Source organism: Macrosteles quadrilineatus, unplaced genomic scaffold (assembly GCF_028750875.1).
Source record: "Macrosteles quadrilineatus isolate MER2022 unplaced genomic scaffold, UCM_ALF_1.0 Scaffold_1__1_contigs__length_201487025, whole genome shotgun sequence".
In the NCBI taxonomy this organism is placed as follows: Eukaryota; Metazoa; Arthropoda; class Insecta; order Hemiptera; family Cicadellidae; genus Macrosteles; species Macrosteles quadrilineatus.
In genome coordinates, this window is record NW_026542594.1 from 138221363 (window position 1) to 138241905 (window position 20543).

At 36.3% G+C, this 20543-nt stretch overlaps 1 protein-coding gene across 2 annotated transcripts in view; it reads left to right on the forward strand.

Annotated features, from left to right (window-relative positions):
• LOC128985575 (eukaryotic peptide chain release factor subunit 1) overlaps positions 1–20543 on the forward strand; it is a 51653-nt gene continuing 31110 nt past the window's right edge. The window contains exons 1-2 of one of the 2 annotated variants that reach the window (XM_054405200.1): positions 1–566; positions 6228–6403. In XM_054405200.1, coding sequence (XP_054261175.1) covers positions 472–566; positions 6228–6403 — 271 coding nt within the window. In that variant the 5' untranslated portion in view covers positions 1–471. The remainder of the gene's footprint in view (positions 567–6227; positions 6404–20543) is intronic. The other variant, XM_054405191.1, reaches the window with a different exon arrangement.

Here is a 20543-nt window from a genome sequence, read left to right on the forward strand (position 1 = left end):
TAATAGCTCGCTCTTTTGGAAGAAACCCTCTTACTGACTTGTATGAGTGAAACGTCGTGTGCGTGTGTCAAACACATGGCTTGCGAAATATTTATTAGTGTGCGAATTCCTCTCAACAATTAGAGTCTTAGAAATGTGTTTTTATGTATCAAGCGTACATTATAAATTTAAGCTTCACAATTATATCGTTTCCTATGATACGTGTCTGAGTGGTTAGTGTATCCGGAAATAACTGGTTTTCATTGCAAAGACCCTGTTTTTAAACTTTATAAGCTAAAACTATTTACATTATACAGTCTCTAAGACAAGAATTGTACTATAATATTTTTGGTGTCCCTTCATGAGCATTTAATCAGTTATTTGCTAAGATTTAACCTATTTTTACAAATCTGGTTCAAGGTGAGGGGTTTGCATCAATCTGTTAAGAACTATACTCCATTATTACCTGTACGTATTTGATAATACTTCATCATGTCTTCATACTCTTCTGAAGAAACATCCTCTGACAGGAACGTTGAAATATGGAAAATAAAGAAATTGATAAAAAGTCTGGAAATGGCAAGAGGGTGAGTAGGCCTAAGCAATTCCATTAAGTCTATACAGCAATACAAACTAATAGCCTAATTTAACCTTAAGTTTTCAGTGCCTATGATTTTAACCAGTCTGACAACGTATGTTAATAAAATATTCACATTAGGTCTATGGTATTAAACTACGCAGAGTAGGATACGCGTCCGGTAACCGGACGTGGATTGTTCGTCCGGCAGTTACCCAACCTAACCAACCAAACTTGCTGATAAAGAAAAAATCGAATGATGGTTAAATTCTGTTCATAAAATAAAATTAGAAATGCCAAAAATTCTAACAAAAGATGTAGGCCTAAGGTAACCCTCCCAGTGTTACTTGACGAAAATTCGACAAGCAGCACACTTTGTGTAGTGTTACTTGTCGATTTTTCGACACGCAGACATCGTTTACGGCGAAGGCTCTATGACTGACTGAATCGGATTAAACTGGATCGAGTTAGGTATCGTTCTTTCCGTAATATTCTAAGCTTTCTCCAGAGGTCTGTCCCTAAGCGCTATTCATTTTAGTTCCGAAAATATTGTAGCAGACAGCTGACGTGCGTGTATTTGTAAACAGCTAGGTTCCCCCGGACCGATGACTGATGTGTTTTATTACGTTTATCATTGTTTTAGTGTTAAAAATCAAAAGTAGTGATATACGTGGTGCATTATAAGAAGATTTAAGTGGTTTTGAAGTGCTGGTTGATGATCCTGAAGAAGTAGGTAGTGATATTGATGTAAATTATCAGCCAGATTCCTAGCTATGGTTAGGCTATGCATTCTTAGCTAAACGCTATGTACTGAAATCAGTTTTTTGCCCATAACTTATTTATTTGCAAATATACTTCCTTATATTATTATATATTTGTAATCCTCATAAAATTTAGAACATAGTGGCTATTTTCAAATATTTATAGGCCTATAATTTATACAATTTCATTGAGCGCGAACTTATTTTTTTTTTGAAAATTTTCGAAATTATATTTTTTTTACCTAAAAATTTTTTTTTTTTTTTTAAATGTTCCTTATGTTTTATATATAATATTGAAGCCCATGATTTTCCAAACAAAATGGTATATAGAACATTAGAATTAACATTGTTTTAAGCTTCTCAGATCCGTTTTAATAAAACCTTGCAAATGCGCCAAAAATAGGTGGACATTAAGGCCTAAACTATGGACACTTGGAGGGTTAACTTACAGTTAAGAAGAAATGGCATTTAAAGCAAAATCTTTGTCAAAAAGTTAAAGTTACCGATGGGATTCAAACCAGGGACTTCTTGCTTATCGACCGAACACTCTATCCACTACACCACGAACACCAATGGCTGTGCATCGTATCGTTGTGGTAATGGTGTTCCGGGCCCCCACAACCCGGTGACGTCACTGCCGGACACCTAATCCACGCCCAGTTACGGGACGCGTATCCTCTGTGATTAAACTAGAAGCCTAACTTAGCCTATTCTCTAATTTTGATAGGCCTGGGCCTACTGTACTTAATGACTTAGAACCCCTGTCCACAGATAGGCATAAGTTATCGTCTAAGTGCTAGTGGCGGCTGCAGTGCAGGGGGACCGCGAGCTAGGGGGGCCCGTGAGCCTTGACCGGGATTTTTCAGGAAATTTCACGGGGACACAGGCCTGCGATTGTGCAAAAAGTTCAGCCACACGGGCCCCCTATCATAACAATATTTATATGAGAATTCCCATAAGTTTTTTATGACGTAGGTCTATATATATGTTTTAATCTGTATTTAAAAACACTAAGTTAGCACAAGTAGCCTAACTTAGTTTACAAAAGCTATACTAATACTATTCCTTGACCGATCGATATCAGTCATGCAGGCTGCATCAACTGTCCTCGTACTGTGAGAAGGCGCTATAATACGGCTGAATTCAGAACTAATGTGGCCCCTGGCCTTGGAAGATAAAACAGAGGTAATGTTAATCCTCCTAGCCCCCGACAGGTCACACCATAAAGGGCCTTTTTATGCTGATTCAACTAAATGAACTTGACAATGTTTTTACAATTAAATCGGCGAACTAACCTAGGTGGCTAGGACACTAGCTAATAAATAATTCCACTCTTTCATAAAGCTATTTCAAGAAGAATTTTCATTTCATTTCATTTCTTAGCGTACTACCTTATTAGGAGGATGCACTTTAGATTTGTTTACCTCGCGCTTTAGATTTGTTTACTTTGAGTTACGTAAAAAATGTTACTTACCTATGGGCCTCTGCCAAATGAGATCGTTAAAAATCGGTTTGCTTTAAAAATTGTTAATTTTTATACAGGGTGTTTCAGTAAAGCATAGCCGGCTATGCAGATTCAGATTCTACATGCATAAATAAGTCGAAAATGTAGAATAACATTATTCAATTTCGGCTTAGTTTAGCCGTAATCCGTCATTTTGTATTTTTTTTTTATAATTAATAACTCAAAAACCCTTGGAGATATTTTTATGAAACTTTTTATACACTTTAAGTCTACAGGTGTAAATATTCTCCAAAAATATCTTTGATCAGGCTCGTCAAATTTCAAAATGTCGGCCATTTAAAATTTGTAAAGTAAAATTCCATGAAAACCAGCCATTAATACAAAATTTTAAATAGCCGCCATTTTTAAATTTGATGAGCCTGATCAATGATATTTTTGGAGAATGTTTATAGGCCTACCTGTAGACTTAAAGTTTATAGCAAGTCTTATTAAAATATCCCTAAGGGCTTTTGAGATACCTATTAATTATAAAAAAAAAAATACAAAATGGCGGATTACGGTTAAACTAAGCCGAAATTGAAAAAAAGTTATTCTACATTTTCGACTGATTTTTGCATGTAGAATCTGAATCTGCATAGCCCGATGCTTTACTGAAACACCCTGTATAATTTTGATTTTAGAGCCGAGCAGAGCCCTGGCCTACAAGCTTTAAGAGAGATCAAGCACAAAGTCAGAAAATCAATCTCGAGCCGATTTTCTCAGTTTAGCCTACTCAATACAATAGGCTAATGTCAAATTAAAAGTAAAAGCTTGTTCTTGTCCGCGAGGATCAAGCTCATGAAATTGAATGAATAGGCCTACGCTTTTGCCGCGATCGCATATATCGACGAGAACATTTTCTTGTGGGCGACGATGATGATGTTTCTGCGGCCGCAGTTGATGTTCAATATTTTGCTGTGATTGCGGAAGACGATAATGACTTTTATTTTTTCCGCGAGAGATATATATCTAGAATTTTGCCGCTATTGTGGAAAAAATAATTTCTCGCCACTAAGGGTCGTGGGAGATATTAGGGATTGGACCTTTAACGCGGGAGACGATGATGTTGTTATCCAATTATTTCATAGGTGTAGTTGCAATCCCGGTAAACTATGATAATAAATGTTTCTTCCATGACTACGGGAAGTAGGCTATGATTTTGCCGCGATCATGGTAGACAATGATGTCACCTTGGTCCCTCGGGAGATGCCATGCCAAGCTAAAGTGCAAGTTTTTAATTGGTAATACACGTGATAATACTTACTTTACATACATGTGATAATAAGATTATTGGGAGGAGGGCCCGACGAACAAGCTTGCGGGGGGGCCCCACGGGGCTCTTATCGTTGCTACTGCCAATTGCTCCAGAAGTCAATGAAACATTTGCTGATGAATTAATTTTTATTGTATAGCCTCTGGATCACTGGTTTTTACAATAAAAGGTTTAAATTACCTGTATCCGTCAAGTGATCCTGGTTTGTAGTTGGTTGACTACAGCTGTTTCATGTTAATATTAACACATCTTCAGGTCAAATTGTTGCATTGATTTACCGTATTCCATAGAATGGTCGTCATAAGATTTAAAGTTCATAAAAAATAACACATACCGTACGTACGTACACGAAACATATAACACTGATTGGCCAAAACACAAAACGAAATACGCGCTTTTTCGTTTTGTGTTTTTGCCAATCAGTGTTAAATGTTTTGTGTACGTGTATGTGTTATTTTTTGTGAACTTTAAACCTTATGACGACCATTCTATGGAATAAATCGATGCAACAATTTGACCTGAAGATGTGTTAATATTAACATGAAACAGCTGTAGTCAACCAACTACAAACCAGGATCACTTGACAGATACAGGTAATTTAAACCTTTTATTGATGAATTAACTTGTAGGCCTATACCTGAGGAATTATGCTCCCTTTTGAACGATCTGCAGTCCCTTTTTTTGAGGTCGCTTTGCAGAATTGTAACTGTAGGCCTAACCTACGAGGCCTTGTTTTCATGAGTCCGAATGGTCGTTGAGTCCCCTTGCACCTTCTTACATGATCACAAGTGATGTATACGAACTTAAGATTGGAAAGCTTTGAATTGGCTTACAGCCAAGTCCCATGTGTTTTTTTTTCTGTAGCCTGTAAGTCCTTAATTTTGTTTAACTTACGATTGAGTTAACTTAACGATTGAGGACTTGGACTAAAAATGAATTACCTAACTTAACGTATTTCTCATTGGTTAATTTATAAAAATAACTAAATGCCTAGGACTAAAAAGTTACCAGCCTACTCATTAAGTCTTCATTTAACCTAGTTACAAATAAGCTTTAAGCTTGCAATTTCAAATTCATATCCAAATTAAAAACAGTAGACTCCCTCTTATCCGGACTCCTCGGGACCGAGGCCGGTCCGGATAACGGTTTTTCCGGTTAATCCAATGTCCCCAAAAACTCGTTAAAACGGACCGTTTACTGTGATATTCAACTTAAATTTAGGAGAGCATTGTATATAGACCCGTGATCACTGGTCTCAAATATTTGCCACGAGAACAGTCGTTTCAGTACCGCCCATGGCAGGTTAAGTGTAAGAAAGGGCCATGTGGCCCTAACTTTGCCTGTTGAAATAAAGGATTTTCATTTCATTTCACTTCCTGCTGATCTAGTACGGTTAAACCAATGTGCTGGTAAAAATTACCCAGTTAGAGAGATGTCATTTCTGCCGAGTGTAGTCCGGTTCAACCGACGTCCGGTTAAAAGGTGATCGGATAAGAGGGAGTTTACTGTAGGCTTTAAGTCTTCTAGTGCCTATAACTTCATTACCTCCTCTTTTGCTTGAGACCAAATGTATTGGATAAGCATTGTCAAAGAGCAATTATGTAGGCTATATATTTTTACAATATTAATAAAATTTCTCCAATGGAGTAAAGTTATACGTGTGTCCCACTGATGGCGTGGACAATGGTCTTTGGACGCCAAAATTGTCATCGTAAAACTCACTTAACCTGTAGTCTAGGCCTTTTCATTCATATGTCTCTTAAGGTTTGAAGCAAACTGGTTGCCTTCAAGAAGTTTGATTAGATCAGGGAGCTTATTGTAAAGATTCAGTGCCATAACTGAAAAGGCATCCTTAGTTTTCACTAAGCCTGTGGAAGGAATTGTCAACCCTATTTTTGAAGCTGGTTGTATTATGACTACATTCCTTGTAATGAATTTCTACAGGTTAGGCCTATCAAGGATGTAGTTTACAGATGAAATGATGCAGTTTACTATAAACATTCAAATTGCTCATTGCTTGATTGGTTGGAGAATTAAACTTTAGTTGTTTGTAGGCCTAGGCTTAGTGTTAAATTAAAGTTAAATTAAGTTACATTAATTAAGCCTAAATAATGGTTTGTCATTTTATTACAGCAATGGAACATCTATGATTTCACTGATCATCCCCCCAAAGGACCAAATATCAAGAGTCAGTAAAATGTTGGCAGATGAATTTGGCACAGCCTCTAATATAAAGTCTAGAGTGAATAGGTTGTCAGTTTTAGGTGCTATAACATCTGTACAACACAGATTAAAGCTATACACCAAGGGTAAGTAACATTTTCAATTATTTACTTAGTTGAACAGTATGCTCAAAAACCTTTGGATTAAGGCTCGGATACACTTAATAATTACGAGGGCTGTCCAGAAAGTAGCGGATGTTTTGAAATAAACCATATACAAGATGAAAAAAGAATTTATTATATACATTTTGAAGCCAAACCTAAGGCTATTTTTCTACATGATCACCATTAAAATTAAGGCAATTTTATAAGCGTGGTACAAGCTTTTCAATGCCCTCTTTAAATAAATATACCGCCTGTGAGTTTAACCACTGGTTTACACCGGCATGGAATTCAGCGTCAGTGTCAATGCGTTGCGTAGCGAGCCTCGTCTGGAAACACATGGTAGTCACTCGGCGCCAAATCTGGACTGTAGAGATTATTGAAAACTTCCCATCCAAAACCATCCAATAACTCTCTGGTACGATTGGCGGTATGTGGACGGGCGTTGTCGTAAAATACCCTTGCCGCAGCAAACCTGCAGATTAAGCAAATTTCAACTTGTCTGATTAAATTTTAATTAGGCTTATAATATTTCCATAAATAAGACATACTAGGTGAAACCTGTCGAAATAGACGGTTACTTTCAGGGCTTGAACTAATTCATCTTTAACTTGGATAAATAAATAGAGTAAAATTTTACAAATTTTGAGCATTTAGCATTGTTTAATTTGAGGAATTGAGTGTAAAAACAGTTATGACAATTGCGTTAGTTACAAAATATTTTCCATACCGCAAGTCATCGGAGTTATTATAACTATGTTAACTGGTGTCTCTTCTTTTGGAAGAACCTCTAAATAGTATTAAAATCCTACTGGTGAATCCTTTTTGGTAAAAACTTCCGTGATTTCATCAGTGTAAAGGATATAAAATCAATGCTTTTATTTGAAAAAAAATATTCGTTTGTTGAGAAGTTACGTTTTTACTTCAAAGGAAGGTCCACCCTTAATTTTGATTTTTTTTCCTGTGTCACATGGTTCATCATAGCGTATTGTTGTGCCAATGAATAACCCTCTAGCATAGTTTTGAGAAATTGATCGTGGCGGGTTACTGTTAAAGCTGGAATTCCTAGACATGCAGATGTCAGTTGTCTCAGCCTTATCAATTACATAAAGTTGTAAATATAATCTCTCTTCGGAATGTTAGGTGTAACTTAGTGGAATTTACTTGTAGTGAAGCTGGCTTTTATTCGGGCCTCGTTCATATGGTCGTGCAGCTTCATTGGTAACAAATAATGCAAATGACAAAGCAATGCTGCATTTCCAAAAAGCAAATACTGTAAATATGCTTATACGTAAATAGTGACGTTTACATGCATTGTTGTTAATCAACATAGAATCGACTCCACCCAGGAACTCGTTGTACACCTTGATTGTCACTGGCTTTACTGAGACGTGATTAGTTCCTTGACTGGTAACTTCGACGTCTTGGGCATGCATACAATTTGATATTAGGTGAACCGGTTTCCTGGTTTCACGCTCTTTGAACTTCACAAGGAGGACTGATGCCAAAGCATCAAACATCCTTCTAAAGTACCAAGTCTCACTAACTTGTAGCACTGTATCCAAGGCGACTTTAGAAAGATCTTTAGACCGCTTTTTGACAGTTCTGGTCAAAAAGGTGTTTCTCTGGCTCAACCAACGGACTAAGGCGATCTTTGTATAGAAGTTATCAGTGAACAGATGATAGTCTTTGTCCAGTAAACCAACTTTCCCCATCAGGTACCGTACGTAACAACTTTCTGAGTGAAGGGATCAGAACCAGCAGACAAAAAGTATTTACCAGAGTACAACACAGACTGAAGGACGTAACCCGTCTTGGAATCACACAACTCAAACTTTTTAATGCCAAACCGTGAGTGGCGTTTGTTTGGCATGTATTGTATGAAAATAGTACGTTAGTTCATACCCACCAAACTTTCATCAATACATACGTTCTGATTTGGGATGAAATAAGTTTTAAAACTTCCATTCATCATTTGAAGGAAATTGCGAATCTTCACCCAAGGATCATATCCTTATATATCCGGGGTGGAGAGACCCGAGATGACAAATGAAGCATGGATGTTATGAGCTGAAATCTACGAAGAGTCATGGTTTGGCAGAAAAACGAAATATGAAGTGTATGGTCATTACTCCAATAGTTGGTGAAATTCTTCTGACGGGTTATTCCCATAGACAACAAACGCGCTAGGTACTTCTTCATTTCGTCCACTGTGATATCCATCCATCTGCGAAAACGGGATTGCGGGGACAACAATCCAGTTCTTTGTAGATGGTTGATTTTCCTGTGGGCATACAAGTTTGTCTCATTGACAAACATGTCCCACATGGCCCCAGTGAAGAAAAGGAAGAAGTAATGCAAAAGGTTTTTGAATACTTCACAAGTTGGTCCAGGATTTGCTACTGTAAATTTAGAACTCACGTCCACTGGCGGCTCAGGCGGATATACCCTCACCCACGGCGCTTCTGTAGGCAGCTCTTGCCGCGACGGTCCTCCCTGCGGAGCTGGTTCAGGTGCTGGTTGGTGATCAGGGGCTTCAACTTGAGGGGTGGCTGCCCTGGGGACCTTGGGTGGCGGGCCTGTGCCAATTTTCTCAAGCCTCGTATTGTCTTTCATGATAAGCGGATTGGTGGGTCTTTTCCTAGGCCTAGGGGGCTGTACACGGATAGGCCTAGGCCTAGGGTCGTCACCAAACAGATTGCGGCTATACCAAACAGGCCTGAAATTTCCTCTGTCGGTTGTGTCTAGATCGTCAGAGTCCACTGCCCGAGGAATAGTCATAAAGATCTTCGACGTCACTTTCCTCATGGACCATTGAGGATATGGCCTCATTTAGCTCGTGTCTGTTTGGACGTAGGATTTCTCTCAGTGGAGGTGGCCTTTCAGATGGAGGGGTAACGGGGGCACTTTTTTTGCTCAATACTTTAGCCCTATAAGCCTCATAAATGCTTACTCTATTACTTGGCCCTGCGACCTGGCCATCATTCGCACAAAACACTGTGGGGTTGGTTTTGTAGGTGGGGGTGTTGGATTAGTTTGTGGGGCCACATCACAGGGTACCGTTACACAAGAGGGATTTTCCAGAGACTGGATCACTGGGGGCGGGGCAACAGAAGTTCAAATCAAATCAAATCATTCTTTATTCATCTAAATATATAAAAGGCAAAGCCCTCACTGACACACTCACTCACTCACTCATCACTAATTCTCCCACTTCCCATTTACCTAGGAGGCTGAAATTTGGTACACTGATTCTTTAGGCATTAAATAGGAAAACTAAGCTATTTTTATTCTGATCCGACTCTCGGGCTCCGCCCCAGTGGCTCTGGAGTTTCCCATGTTAACCTTATGAGTACTCATATTTAAATGGAATTAATGAATATTAACAGCTGTTTCAATTAAACAAGTTGGTTCTGTTCTATGATGTGCAATAGCATTTAAGTTACAAGGATTACCAACAGGGTTCAGCACTATTTTATTTTAATTTATGACTACCGTACAGCTAATTTGCAACCAAAAAGGACGTGATTGAGCCATGCGAACGAGCTTACTTATGAAGTAAAACGGGGCAAAGCCCGTGGGTACAGCTAGTTATACATAAAATAACATGTATTGAATAGAGTCAAATAGGCTATAAATACATATAACTACATATTACAAAGTGCTTAAATTAAAATATACAATTAAGATAAGTGAAGAATTTCTAATTGAATATATTAAAAATATAACACTATTGCAATCACAATAACATTAGCAGTTATTAAAATAAAAAACATATACCCAAAATAACATGTATTGAATAGAGTCAAATAGGCTATAAATACATATAACTACATATTACAAAGTGCTTAAATTAAAATATACAATTAAGATAAGTGAAGAATTTCTAATTGAATATATTAAAAATATAACACTATTGCAATCACAATAACATTAGCAGTTATTAAAATAAAAAACATATACCCATTTTCTTGGCTTAAGTAAAAATATACACAGAAAAGAAAAAGTATTACTAATCATTGTGAAAATTTAAATTGTTCCCCTAATTTTGCTATGGAGTTCAAATTATGTAAGCTACTAATTTTTATTGTTTAAAAATTCTTCTATGGAATAAAATGAAAATTTAATTAAAAAGTCTTTTAGTGTTCTTTTAAATTTATTCAAATTGTCTTCCGTCTTTATATAAGCCGGCAGGTGTTGCAAAAAAATCAAACCTGAATAATAAGTTTTCTTTTTGAAAAATTCCAATTTATGTCGGGGTAGGTTAATTTTAAACCTAGTGTTATAGTCACCAGTATTGCTTGAAGTGGATGACAATTGAATTTGTTTTGCATAGACAGATGCTTCATATATATACAGACTATACACCGTTAGGATTTGTAATTCCTTAAAATATCTCTTAGCTGATTGTTTTCTTTGCAGTTTCATCATTAGACGAATAGCTCTCTTTTGTTTGATAAGGATAGAATCCAAATTGGTCTTTGATGTTGCTCCATAAATAGATATTCCATAAGCTATGTGACTATGCAGTAATGAAAAGTATATTATCCTCAAAGTGTCTATGCTGCAGACCTGAGACATCTGTCTTAAAGCACATACACCAGAAGTCAATTTTTTAACAACATGTTTAACGTGATTGTCCCATGTAAGATTTTTGTCGATAATTAAACCAAGAAATTTAGTCTGTTCAACTTGGTCTATCTTGTCATTGTTTATAAAAATTTTTGCTTCAAATTTTGTTGTTGATTGTTTGGTTGAAAAATATATGAAGTTTGATTTATTTGCATTTATAAGAAGATTTTTTTCTTTTAAAAATTCATGAGTTACTTGAAGATTTTTTGAAGAAGATGTTTCAATTTCAGAATTAGAATTTCCATTTAGCAGGATATTAGAATCATCAGCATACAGACACATGGATCCGTCACTCCCAGGAATAGTCCCAGGCAAACCTCTAATATAACAAAGAAATAGTAGAGGGCCCAGGATCGATCCCTGGGGGACTCCATATCGTAGTGTCTGATGCTGTGATTGAATTTTTTCAATGTAGTTTATTTTATAATGTTCTATGATGTCATCCACTTAAACAAACTGGTGTCTATTTTTAATGTAGGATTCAAACCATTTAAGTTCTTTACCACGGACTCCAAGTTCATTTAAAACGTTAATTAATTTATTGTGCGACACACTGTCAAAGGCTTTACTGAGGTCTAAGAATATTCCTACCACCTTTTTCCCTTTATCAATTGCATTTATTATAGACTCTATAAATTCTATACCAGCTGTTACTGTGGATTTTCCTTTTCGAAAGCCATGTTGCTCTTTGTCCAGTAACTGATTGATTTCAAGATATCTAGACGGCTGAATATAAACTATACGCTCATAAATTTTGGAAAAGGCAGGTAAAATTGAAATGGGACGATAGCATGATGGATCTTTAGGATTACCTTTTTTAAATATGGGAATAACTTTAGCCAACTTTAATTTGGATGGAAATATGCCTGAAATGAGAGAGGAGTTTATTAAATGTGTTAATGGTTTTGATATGAAAAGTAGTGATTTTTTAATTAGAGTAATTGGTATTTCATCATGCCCAGAAGAAATTTTATTTTCAAATGACAGCACGACTTTTTTAAGATGGTCTTCTGTTATTGTTTCAAATTTAAAAACGTTTGTCATGGTAGTCACTTTTTTTGGGTGAAAATGTTGTAATTTGATGTTGAATCAATGTTTGGCAAAATAAGCTTTTCAACAGCAGTTGTAAAGAAATTGTTGAAAACATTACTCACAGCAACAGGATCTGATATTTGGTTATCATTTTGAACTAAGATTATTTTGGAGGGGACAGTTTGTTTTGATTTTAGTGAAATCTCATTTTTTATTATATTCCATGTAGTCTTTGTTATGTTCCTAGATTTTCTAAATTTATTTTGGTAAAATTTTTGTTTAGCACTGTTTATGGATTCCTTTAACTCTTTTTTCTTTACTTTTATTGTTTTATATAACAGTGAATTCCTTTTTGCTCTAGTATATGTTACTAGTTCCTGGATTTCACTTTTTTTCCTTATTATTTCATTTGAATTCCATTTACATATATTTGATACTTTTTCTACACACATCATTTTGGGGAAATTAGTGTTAAAAATGTGACTGAAAGTAGACATAAAGACATTAAATTTTGCATCCACCGAAGATTGATAAACATCATACCAGTGTTCATTACTTAAGTCCCTAAGGAACATTTTAAAATTATTTTCAGTATACTTTCTGCATAACCTCTTCATTACCTTTTTGTTTGTACTGTTAACATTTTGTATTTCAAGCAATTGAGCATCATGATCAGATACATGAGTAATAACGCCTGAGACATCATAGACAATAGAGTAAATATAGACTGTCAAAGAAAGGTTTTGCGATCTGCCGCTAGAGCGTTATCGCCATTCGATATCGGTTATCGGTATTCTATTCGGTTTCATCGTCGACTACTCGCCAGCTGTTACCAGCACTACCACTCTTGCAAACGAAATGCTTACTATATAGCTATTATCGTCTTCTACAATCGCGTCAAAATCATGAACATCCTCTGCGGCTGTGTAGACATCATCATTGAATGCCGTGGTCCCGAAACGTCATCGTCGTCCACGATTGCCGCAAAATCGTGAACATCTTCAGCGGCCGTGTAGAAATCATCGTATCGTCTTCGTCTTGCGTGATCGTAGAAAAGACGTGATCATTTTTCCCGCGGTCACGAAAACGTCGTCTAGCACGGTCGCGGTTTAAGAACATCTCCCGCAGTCGTGTAGACATCATCATCGTCTTGCGCCGTCACGGAAACGTGATCGTTGTCTAGCGCGATCGCGGTAAAATCATTAAATTTCCCGACTTTGATATCAAAATAAAGACAACTTTTTAACCCAACTTTAGATCCCAACGTTGTAAGACCATTTTGAAAATCAATACTAATACCTGACTTTCCCGTTTTCACCGACTACTAGACACCCTGGTTAATTAGATTTTGACCTTGCAAATATGAAACAAAAACTTCCAATAAACCACTTGCTAAAATTATGGATTAGTAAATAAAAACTTTGAATCATTGTAATGAAACTACAAAAGTATAACAAATATATGTTTAAAAAAAAATACAATAAATAATGGCATTTAAATAAATTTATTGCTTATTATTAAATAAGTCAGTAAACTCCAATTCCGGGGAATTCCTCCAAAGTTGGCAACACTACTCCCAACTACGAAGTTGTTATGGAAACGGTCGCTAGCGCTTGATGCTGCAGCGGTGTGCGCCGTAACTACACATTACCCCTAGCGGTCGGCGCCGGAATATATGCTAACCGCAGCACAGCTGACAGTCTATATTTATTTCTTTTTGTCTATGGAGGCATTTAATTTTGTTTCAAAAATGCTGGTAATGAAGTTATCAATTGCAGTAGCTGATTTATCAGTAATCCTAGTTGGAAAGTCAACCCTATAAGACATGTTATATATATTTATGATATTTAAAAATTGATGGTACACATTATCATGATTTAAAACATTAATATTTATATCACCTGCTAATATGATGTTCTTGAACCTTTTTGTTAATAAATCTAGAGTAATATCCAGTTTTGCTAAGAAAGGTTGGATATATTTATATTCAGGAGTTCTATATAACCCTAACAATATAAACGACATACCATCTAGTATGATTTCAGTCATACAGCACTCAAATTCTTTCTCCAAAATAAGTTTTTGAATTCCTTATGTACTGTTTTAAAATTTACATAGTTACTAGTAAGTATTAGAACACCACCCCCAGTGGTTGAAGATCTGGTCCAATAGGATGCTATTTTATAATTTTTCAGTTTAAAATTAAACAAATCTGTCTCTTTCATGTTAATTTCTGTTAGAACAACAATATCTGGCTTAATTTCATCCAAGTTTACTTCCAAAATGCCTATACGGGTTGATAAATTTTGAATATTTTGATGAAGAATTAGAAAGTTTTGAGTGCTGTTTACAGAATGTGTTAATTGGTTGCTAGATCTTGGCCTATTTTTCTTAAAAAAGTGGTTACATTATGACATGATGTATTAATAGAATCACAGGTTAGGGGTAGGGATTTCAAGACAGGAGTGAACAATTGGCAATTTAAAGGTACTTCATTCACTGCACCAACACTATCACAACCCCTGACAGACAGCCCCCCATCACATGACACAGGCGCTGGTGACTCCTCCACAGGCTGGGTCATTTTTTCATTTTCCTTGGGCCAAAAGAAGCAGCTACTTGATCCTGGTGATCTCAAGTCTGAAGTAGAGGTTCTACAAGCTGAAGGGGTTGACACGTCATCGTTTAATGGGCTACTTAAGGATGTTTCCATAGCAGATGAGTGTTCCATGGATTCCTCTACAATTTTAGTCCTAGTAACTGAAGCCAATTGAAGTTCTTGATTAACTGGTGAAGACTCCTGCTCATGATGATGATCAATAACTTGCTGTAAGCGTTTGATGAAGTATTGGTAGGGAACACCATTGTGTAATGGGCGGTTCGAGTGTTGATGGTAGCAGATTATTTGCACAGATGCTTTGGTTGCCTCTTGAAATTGAACCAGAGTCCTGATGAAGTGATCTGGCCACACCTGATCCCTCACACAACCCATTGCAGAGCAAATAAGCACTTTAAGGTTTTTCTTCTTGAATTCCTCAGTTAACTGTTGGAAAGCATAGTCGTAATCGTAGTTTGTAGGTTTAAGATAGTATTTTGGTTTTGTTATTAAGCTAAAGACACTAGCTCCCTTATTAGTCTTCTGATAAGCTAGGTGACTGCTTAGGCAGTCTGAGGGCAATGGTTTACCAAACTCCTTACGGAAGGTAACTGCCACACCAGCACTTAGACTCCTTTCATGTTCCAGGTCTGCAGATATGGTGTGAGCAAAGCCAACAGATTCGTCGTTTTGAAATTTATTAATCATGCTTTTCATGCTTGTCTGAATTATACTTATTGGAGGTAGACTATGGTTGACTTTTCCTCTTATGTTTGATATTTCTTTGTTAGGCCTAATAGAATTTATAATGATATATGATAGCTTTTTCTTCCCCCTATGATTTAGATGTAGTCCATGACGTGTAAAATGAAATCTTTGTAGTTCATCCAGGTCAATAAGATGCACTTTGTTTGTTCTTATTGCTAATTCTCTGATATAACTATTTAATAAGTTGATATCATCATGACGCGGATCATTTAAGCCTATGTCATAGCGATTTGGTATTGTGGTAATATGTACAGATGATTTATCCTTACTTAGTTGTGTCAGATACTTTTCCAAATTGCTATAGATGTTTGAGGTTGTTTTTTTGATTACATCATCGGTTCCAGCAATTATTACTAATGACTGATGTCGAGATCTGTTTGCTTGGTTATAAATCTTCTCAGTTGTAGCACCGGACATGACTTGACCACAAACTGTAACTGCACTTCTGCTACACTGTTTAATCATTTCAGGGAGTTCTTTTCCATGGCTGTCAGAAAACAATTCTATTTTAAAAGAGTGTCTATCTGTTTCTTTCTTCTCATGAGTCCAATACCTTTTTGTTTTCCCTCCTCTGAAATTGGTTTGTGTCGTTTGTTGTGGGCTTTGAAGAACAACACCTTTGTCCGAGTCTAAACTTTCATTGATTTCCAACGTGTCATATTTATTGTTGGTAGTGAAGTTTGCAAAATTTTGAGTCTTGGAGTGTTGGTTTATTTTATATATTTTTTTTGGTTTCTCCCATTTCTCACTTTGCATTTCATGATTAACTACATTTTTATGGTTATTGTTTGTAGCTGTGTTAAATGAAATATCTTCAGTAGAAGTGGTTGTAGGGAAAGATGTTGGATTAACGATTGGTGTGGATGAAATGGGTGCTTTGAACATCATATCGGCTACGGTGTTGGGACTTAGTGCATTAGAGTTGCAATTGTGGAGAAATAAAGCCAGTTGTGCCCGCTTGGTTAAGACATCACTCTCCTTTACATCCGGCCAGAAGTTTTTAGGGCTACCTTTTAACTCTTGTATTCTACCTTGAGCTATTCGCTGGATAGTGAATATTAAGACAAATATTCCACAATCCACATTGTTACGTTGTTGGGGAACAATAACTTTGTTCAAGGTTGAGTGTTCACTCAAGCTTAAATGTCGTGAGATCTTCTGGACGACCTGCTCTGCATGATGCAAGTTATACTCCCCAACTGAATCGAAGTAGAACCAGTTGTTATTTGTTTTCTCAAGCAATAAAAGGCTCCAATGAGAGCCTCCCTTTTTTCATCTGCAACTGAGTCATTTATGGGGAAAAATACATAAGATTTATTTTTCATATGAAGGGGTTCAATTAGAATGTCAATTTCTTCCAAACATTTAACTGCTTGTGTTAGTATAGGATTCATCAGCAGTATTTCTCTTTCAGTAACTTTGTCTGAAAGTAACTCATAATACGATTTAATAGAATCATCAGTTATAAATTGTGGTTCCATTACAGACAGACAGGTTGTTAGTATACTTGAATCATTTGTTACTGTTTGAGCAGTTTCTGAGTCGCTTGTTTTCAATTCTGTACGATTAAGAACAGTGTCTGGTGTATTTGGTGTAGGCTTAGGTTTAACTGTTGGAGTTTTTTGCTTTGGTGTACTTGAACAACTTTTCTGTAATTTATAGGCTTTTTCAATTTCATCTAGAGCTTGTCTAAACCTGGGGTTATTTTCCTGTGAGCTACTAAGAGTACTAAGTAGAGTTTTGCTTCCTCTATACGGAGAAATACCGTTTTGTTTACATACTCCTGTTTCATTAGTCCCAAAAAATGTCACGTGATAGTTTTTAACATTATTTTTTAACTCTATTTTATCTATGATGGCTGGCCAAGCACAATGACCCCGAACTTTGGCAAAGATAAGATCATCCTTTTTGAAATCTGTGTGCTTGTTAATCATCTTTAAGTATAGGTAAACAGCGGTAAGAATTTAGGTACCTAACCTAACAAATATCATCAATTTATTCTTGGAAATTTTTCAGGTGTAATAGAACATACACTGGTTTAAATACCTGTATTTTAGGTATAAATTGGCAATCACAGGCTATATTTGAGCCAATATCTAGGACTTTATGCCTAGCAATAATATTAAGTTAAAACTAACTGATAAGAGATAACAAGGTACCAGCTTGTCCTAGGCCAAGGTGGGTTGGTTAGTCACTTTGCATTGATTACCTTATCTTGATTCCAGGTAGTATCTTCACTTACAGTATTTAACTTCAATCTGCTATTTATTTACAATATGTACATTCTTGATATTTAAAGCACTTTTAGTGGAAAATGCAGGTAGTATTTTTAAAGTAAAATGTTTTTGCAGGTTATAAACAAAATATGTTGCAAATATTTTAATAGGATACAATAAAAACAAAATGTATTTAATAGTTTTATAAATAAACACTGTTTCTTTCATTCACAAAACACCTTCACACTCAAAATTCTCTAATTTAATTAAAAAATAACTGAAAATGATGACTGGTAAAACTCCGTGTTTAATCAACTTCAGGAACAAGCAGGTGAAAGTTTGGGGGATGACACTCGGTTTACATGGCCGGGGTGGAATGTCAAAAATGGGCTGATCAGAACAAGGAGGGGTGATACTAGAGGGGTCATCAACCTCCTCCTCGTCCTCACTAAAGGTTTCAATGTCAAACCTTTTATGAACACTATTTTACACAATTCAGTAATATTTATGCATAATAATATGCATGAAGATTCCTGTTATACACACACACACACACTTCACTAACACTAACACTTTGAAACAATAACGGATTTAGTAATAAATCGTGAATATAACGAGAGCAAACACTCACTGAAACACAACACACAATGGCGATTACAAGACAGACTTGAGCAGTAACTTCTTCCGTCGTCTTCATGTGAGCAGACAGAAATAACCCTGAGCGCCACAATCACAAGCTACATTTCTTCCTCTTCAAAATGACATATTATATGACTAGTAATAATAACTTACACTGTATGTAATTTGTATTTTCCGTACTAGCGTATTACGCTGGTTGGCCATTTGTTATAAATTTAAAAAACAGCTGTTTTCATAAAATCGTACCCGTTGTACAATCAATATTTCGTTCTAAATATCAATACCACAATGAAGATAAAATCAATGGCTATCCAGTGGTACCACCCGTCAGTTGCGGTTCTAGGACCTTGTCAAGGGGGGGCTTGGGGGGTGTGGAGCACCCACCAATAAAGCAGGGGGGTCCGGAATTTGAATTTTCAAAGCCGTTTGGTGACTTTCTAAAGCCATTTTAAACACCTAAAACCATGCCCAATTGTCCATAAACTCCCATTTCATCTGTTGTTTGTCATGAGCAAATAGACATTTAAAAAATTAAACTATGACGATTGCATTTATGAATTTCAAAACACACTGTAGACTACGGCCATATCCTTCTTAAAGCCGTTATGGGTGACTTTCTAAAGCAATTTTAACGTCTAGAACTGTGGGCAAAATCTCCAATTTACCCATTTATTTGTATTGAATAAGTAGACATTTTTTAAACTAACTATGACGATTGCATTCATAAATCTCAAAACATATAGTAGGCAACGGCCATATCCTCCTAAAAGCTGTTTACTGGCTTTCTAAAGCCATTATTAATGTATATATCTGTGTCCAACTGTCCAAAAATCTCCCATTTCACATGTTATTTGTCTTTGTCATGAGTAAGAAGACATTTAAAAAATCAAACTATGTTGAACTTGCATTCATGAATTTCAAAACATAGGCCTACTGTAGAATACGAAGCCATATCTTCTAAAATCTGTTTTTGTGACTTTATAAAGCCATTTCTAACGTCTATAACTGTGCCCAATTGTCATAAAACCTTCAATTTCACCAGTTATATTCATGCCAGCAAGTTGACACGTTTTTTTAACCTTAAGTTTTTCTCCATTTCATAGATCTGTCACAATATTGTATAGTATCGAATTCAGTAATAGTATTGACTATATAAACTTTAACACAAGTGTTTATATAGTCAATGGTAATAGGCTACTGGTGCTACCGCTGATTGCGGATTGATGCCCGTGTAAAGTTAGTGGCTAGCAGACAATTTCACAACTAACTATGGAACATCAGGAAATCAGCTGTTTCACCGAACTTGCTCGGCGCTCTCCTTTGCCCTAGCGTGTCAACAGCTGACTTCTGTAAAATTGTGATGATGCGTACAACCACAGGCAAGGGAAACAAAGGTAATATTGTTTTATTCTTTGTGCTATTGTCCACAAAGTTTATCTATGTGCAACTTAATACTACTCCTGCCATCGCTTATTAAGTTTAATAAAAACTACATTGATGTCTGTTTTATGACGTTGCGTGTTTTAAGGACGAAACGTACGTATAAATTTATTCTTCCCGGGTCCAAGGGGGGGGCTTTAGCCCCTGTAGCCCCCCCCTTGGAACCGCCACTGCCACCTGTAATATCCCAAGACCAAAATACCCGATCAGGGTAATGCCAAACAAGTCGTGTTTTGACAGTTCCCAAGTGTCAGCTGCAAAATTTGTGCCGCGCCAAAAATTCATTTGATTTCTAATCGTCGTGACATTGTTATATACCAGCTACAGGGTTCGTTTATAATATAATGAAAGTTCAGAATGCGATCTTTCGAATGGTATATATATTGTTCACATGAGAGTTGTTTATAAGCGGTGTTTTCACCGTTTTGGTCAAAAATTTCAAAATTTTGGCCCATGCTAGCGTATTACACTGATGGCCATTCTAAGGCGTCACGGCGAATGAGCGTATTACGCTGGTTGGCCACTGCTAGGGTTAATCTTTACAAAACAGTTTAGAAAGAAATTGCAAAATTTGATGTTTTAGGGTAAAATATGGGAAAAACTCATTTTTACCCTATAAAACCCCCGTGCCCATGGTCCGATCATGCTGGTTCGCGAACTCCTTTGAATAAATGTAGGTTTACACGCTTATACTGAATTTCAACAAAATCTGGCTCGAGTTATCGCGCTAACTGACACATATATAAATATATATATATATACAGGGTGTTTCCAAATTGTCTGTAAATATTTTGTGAACTTG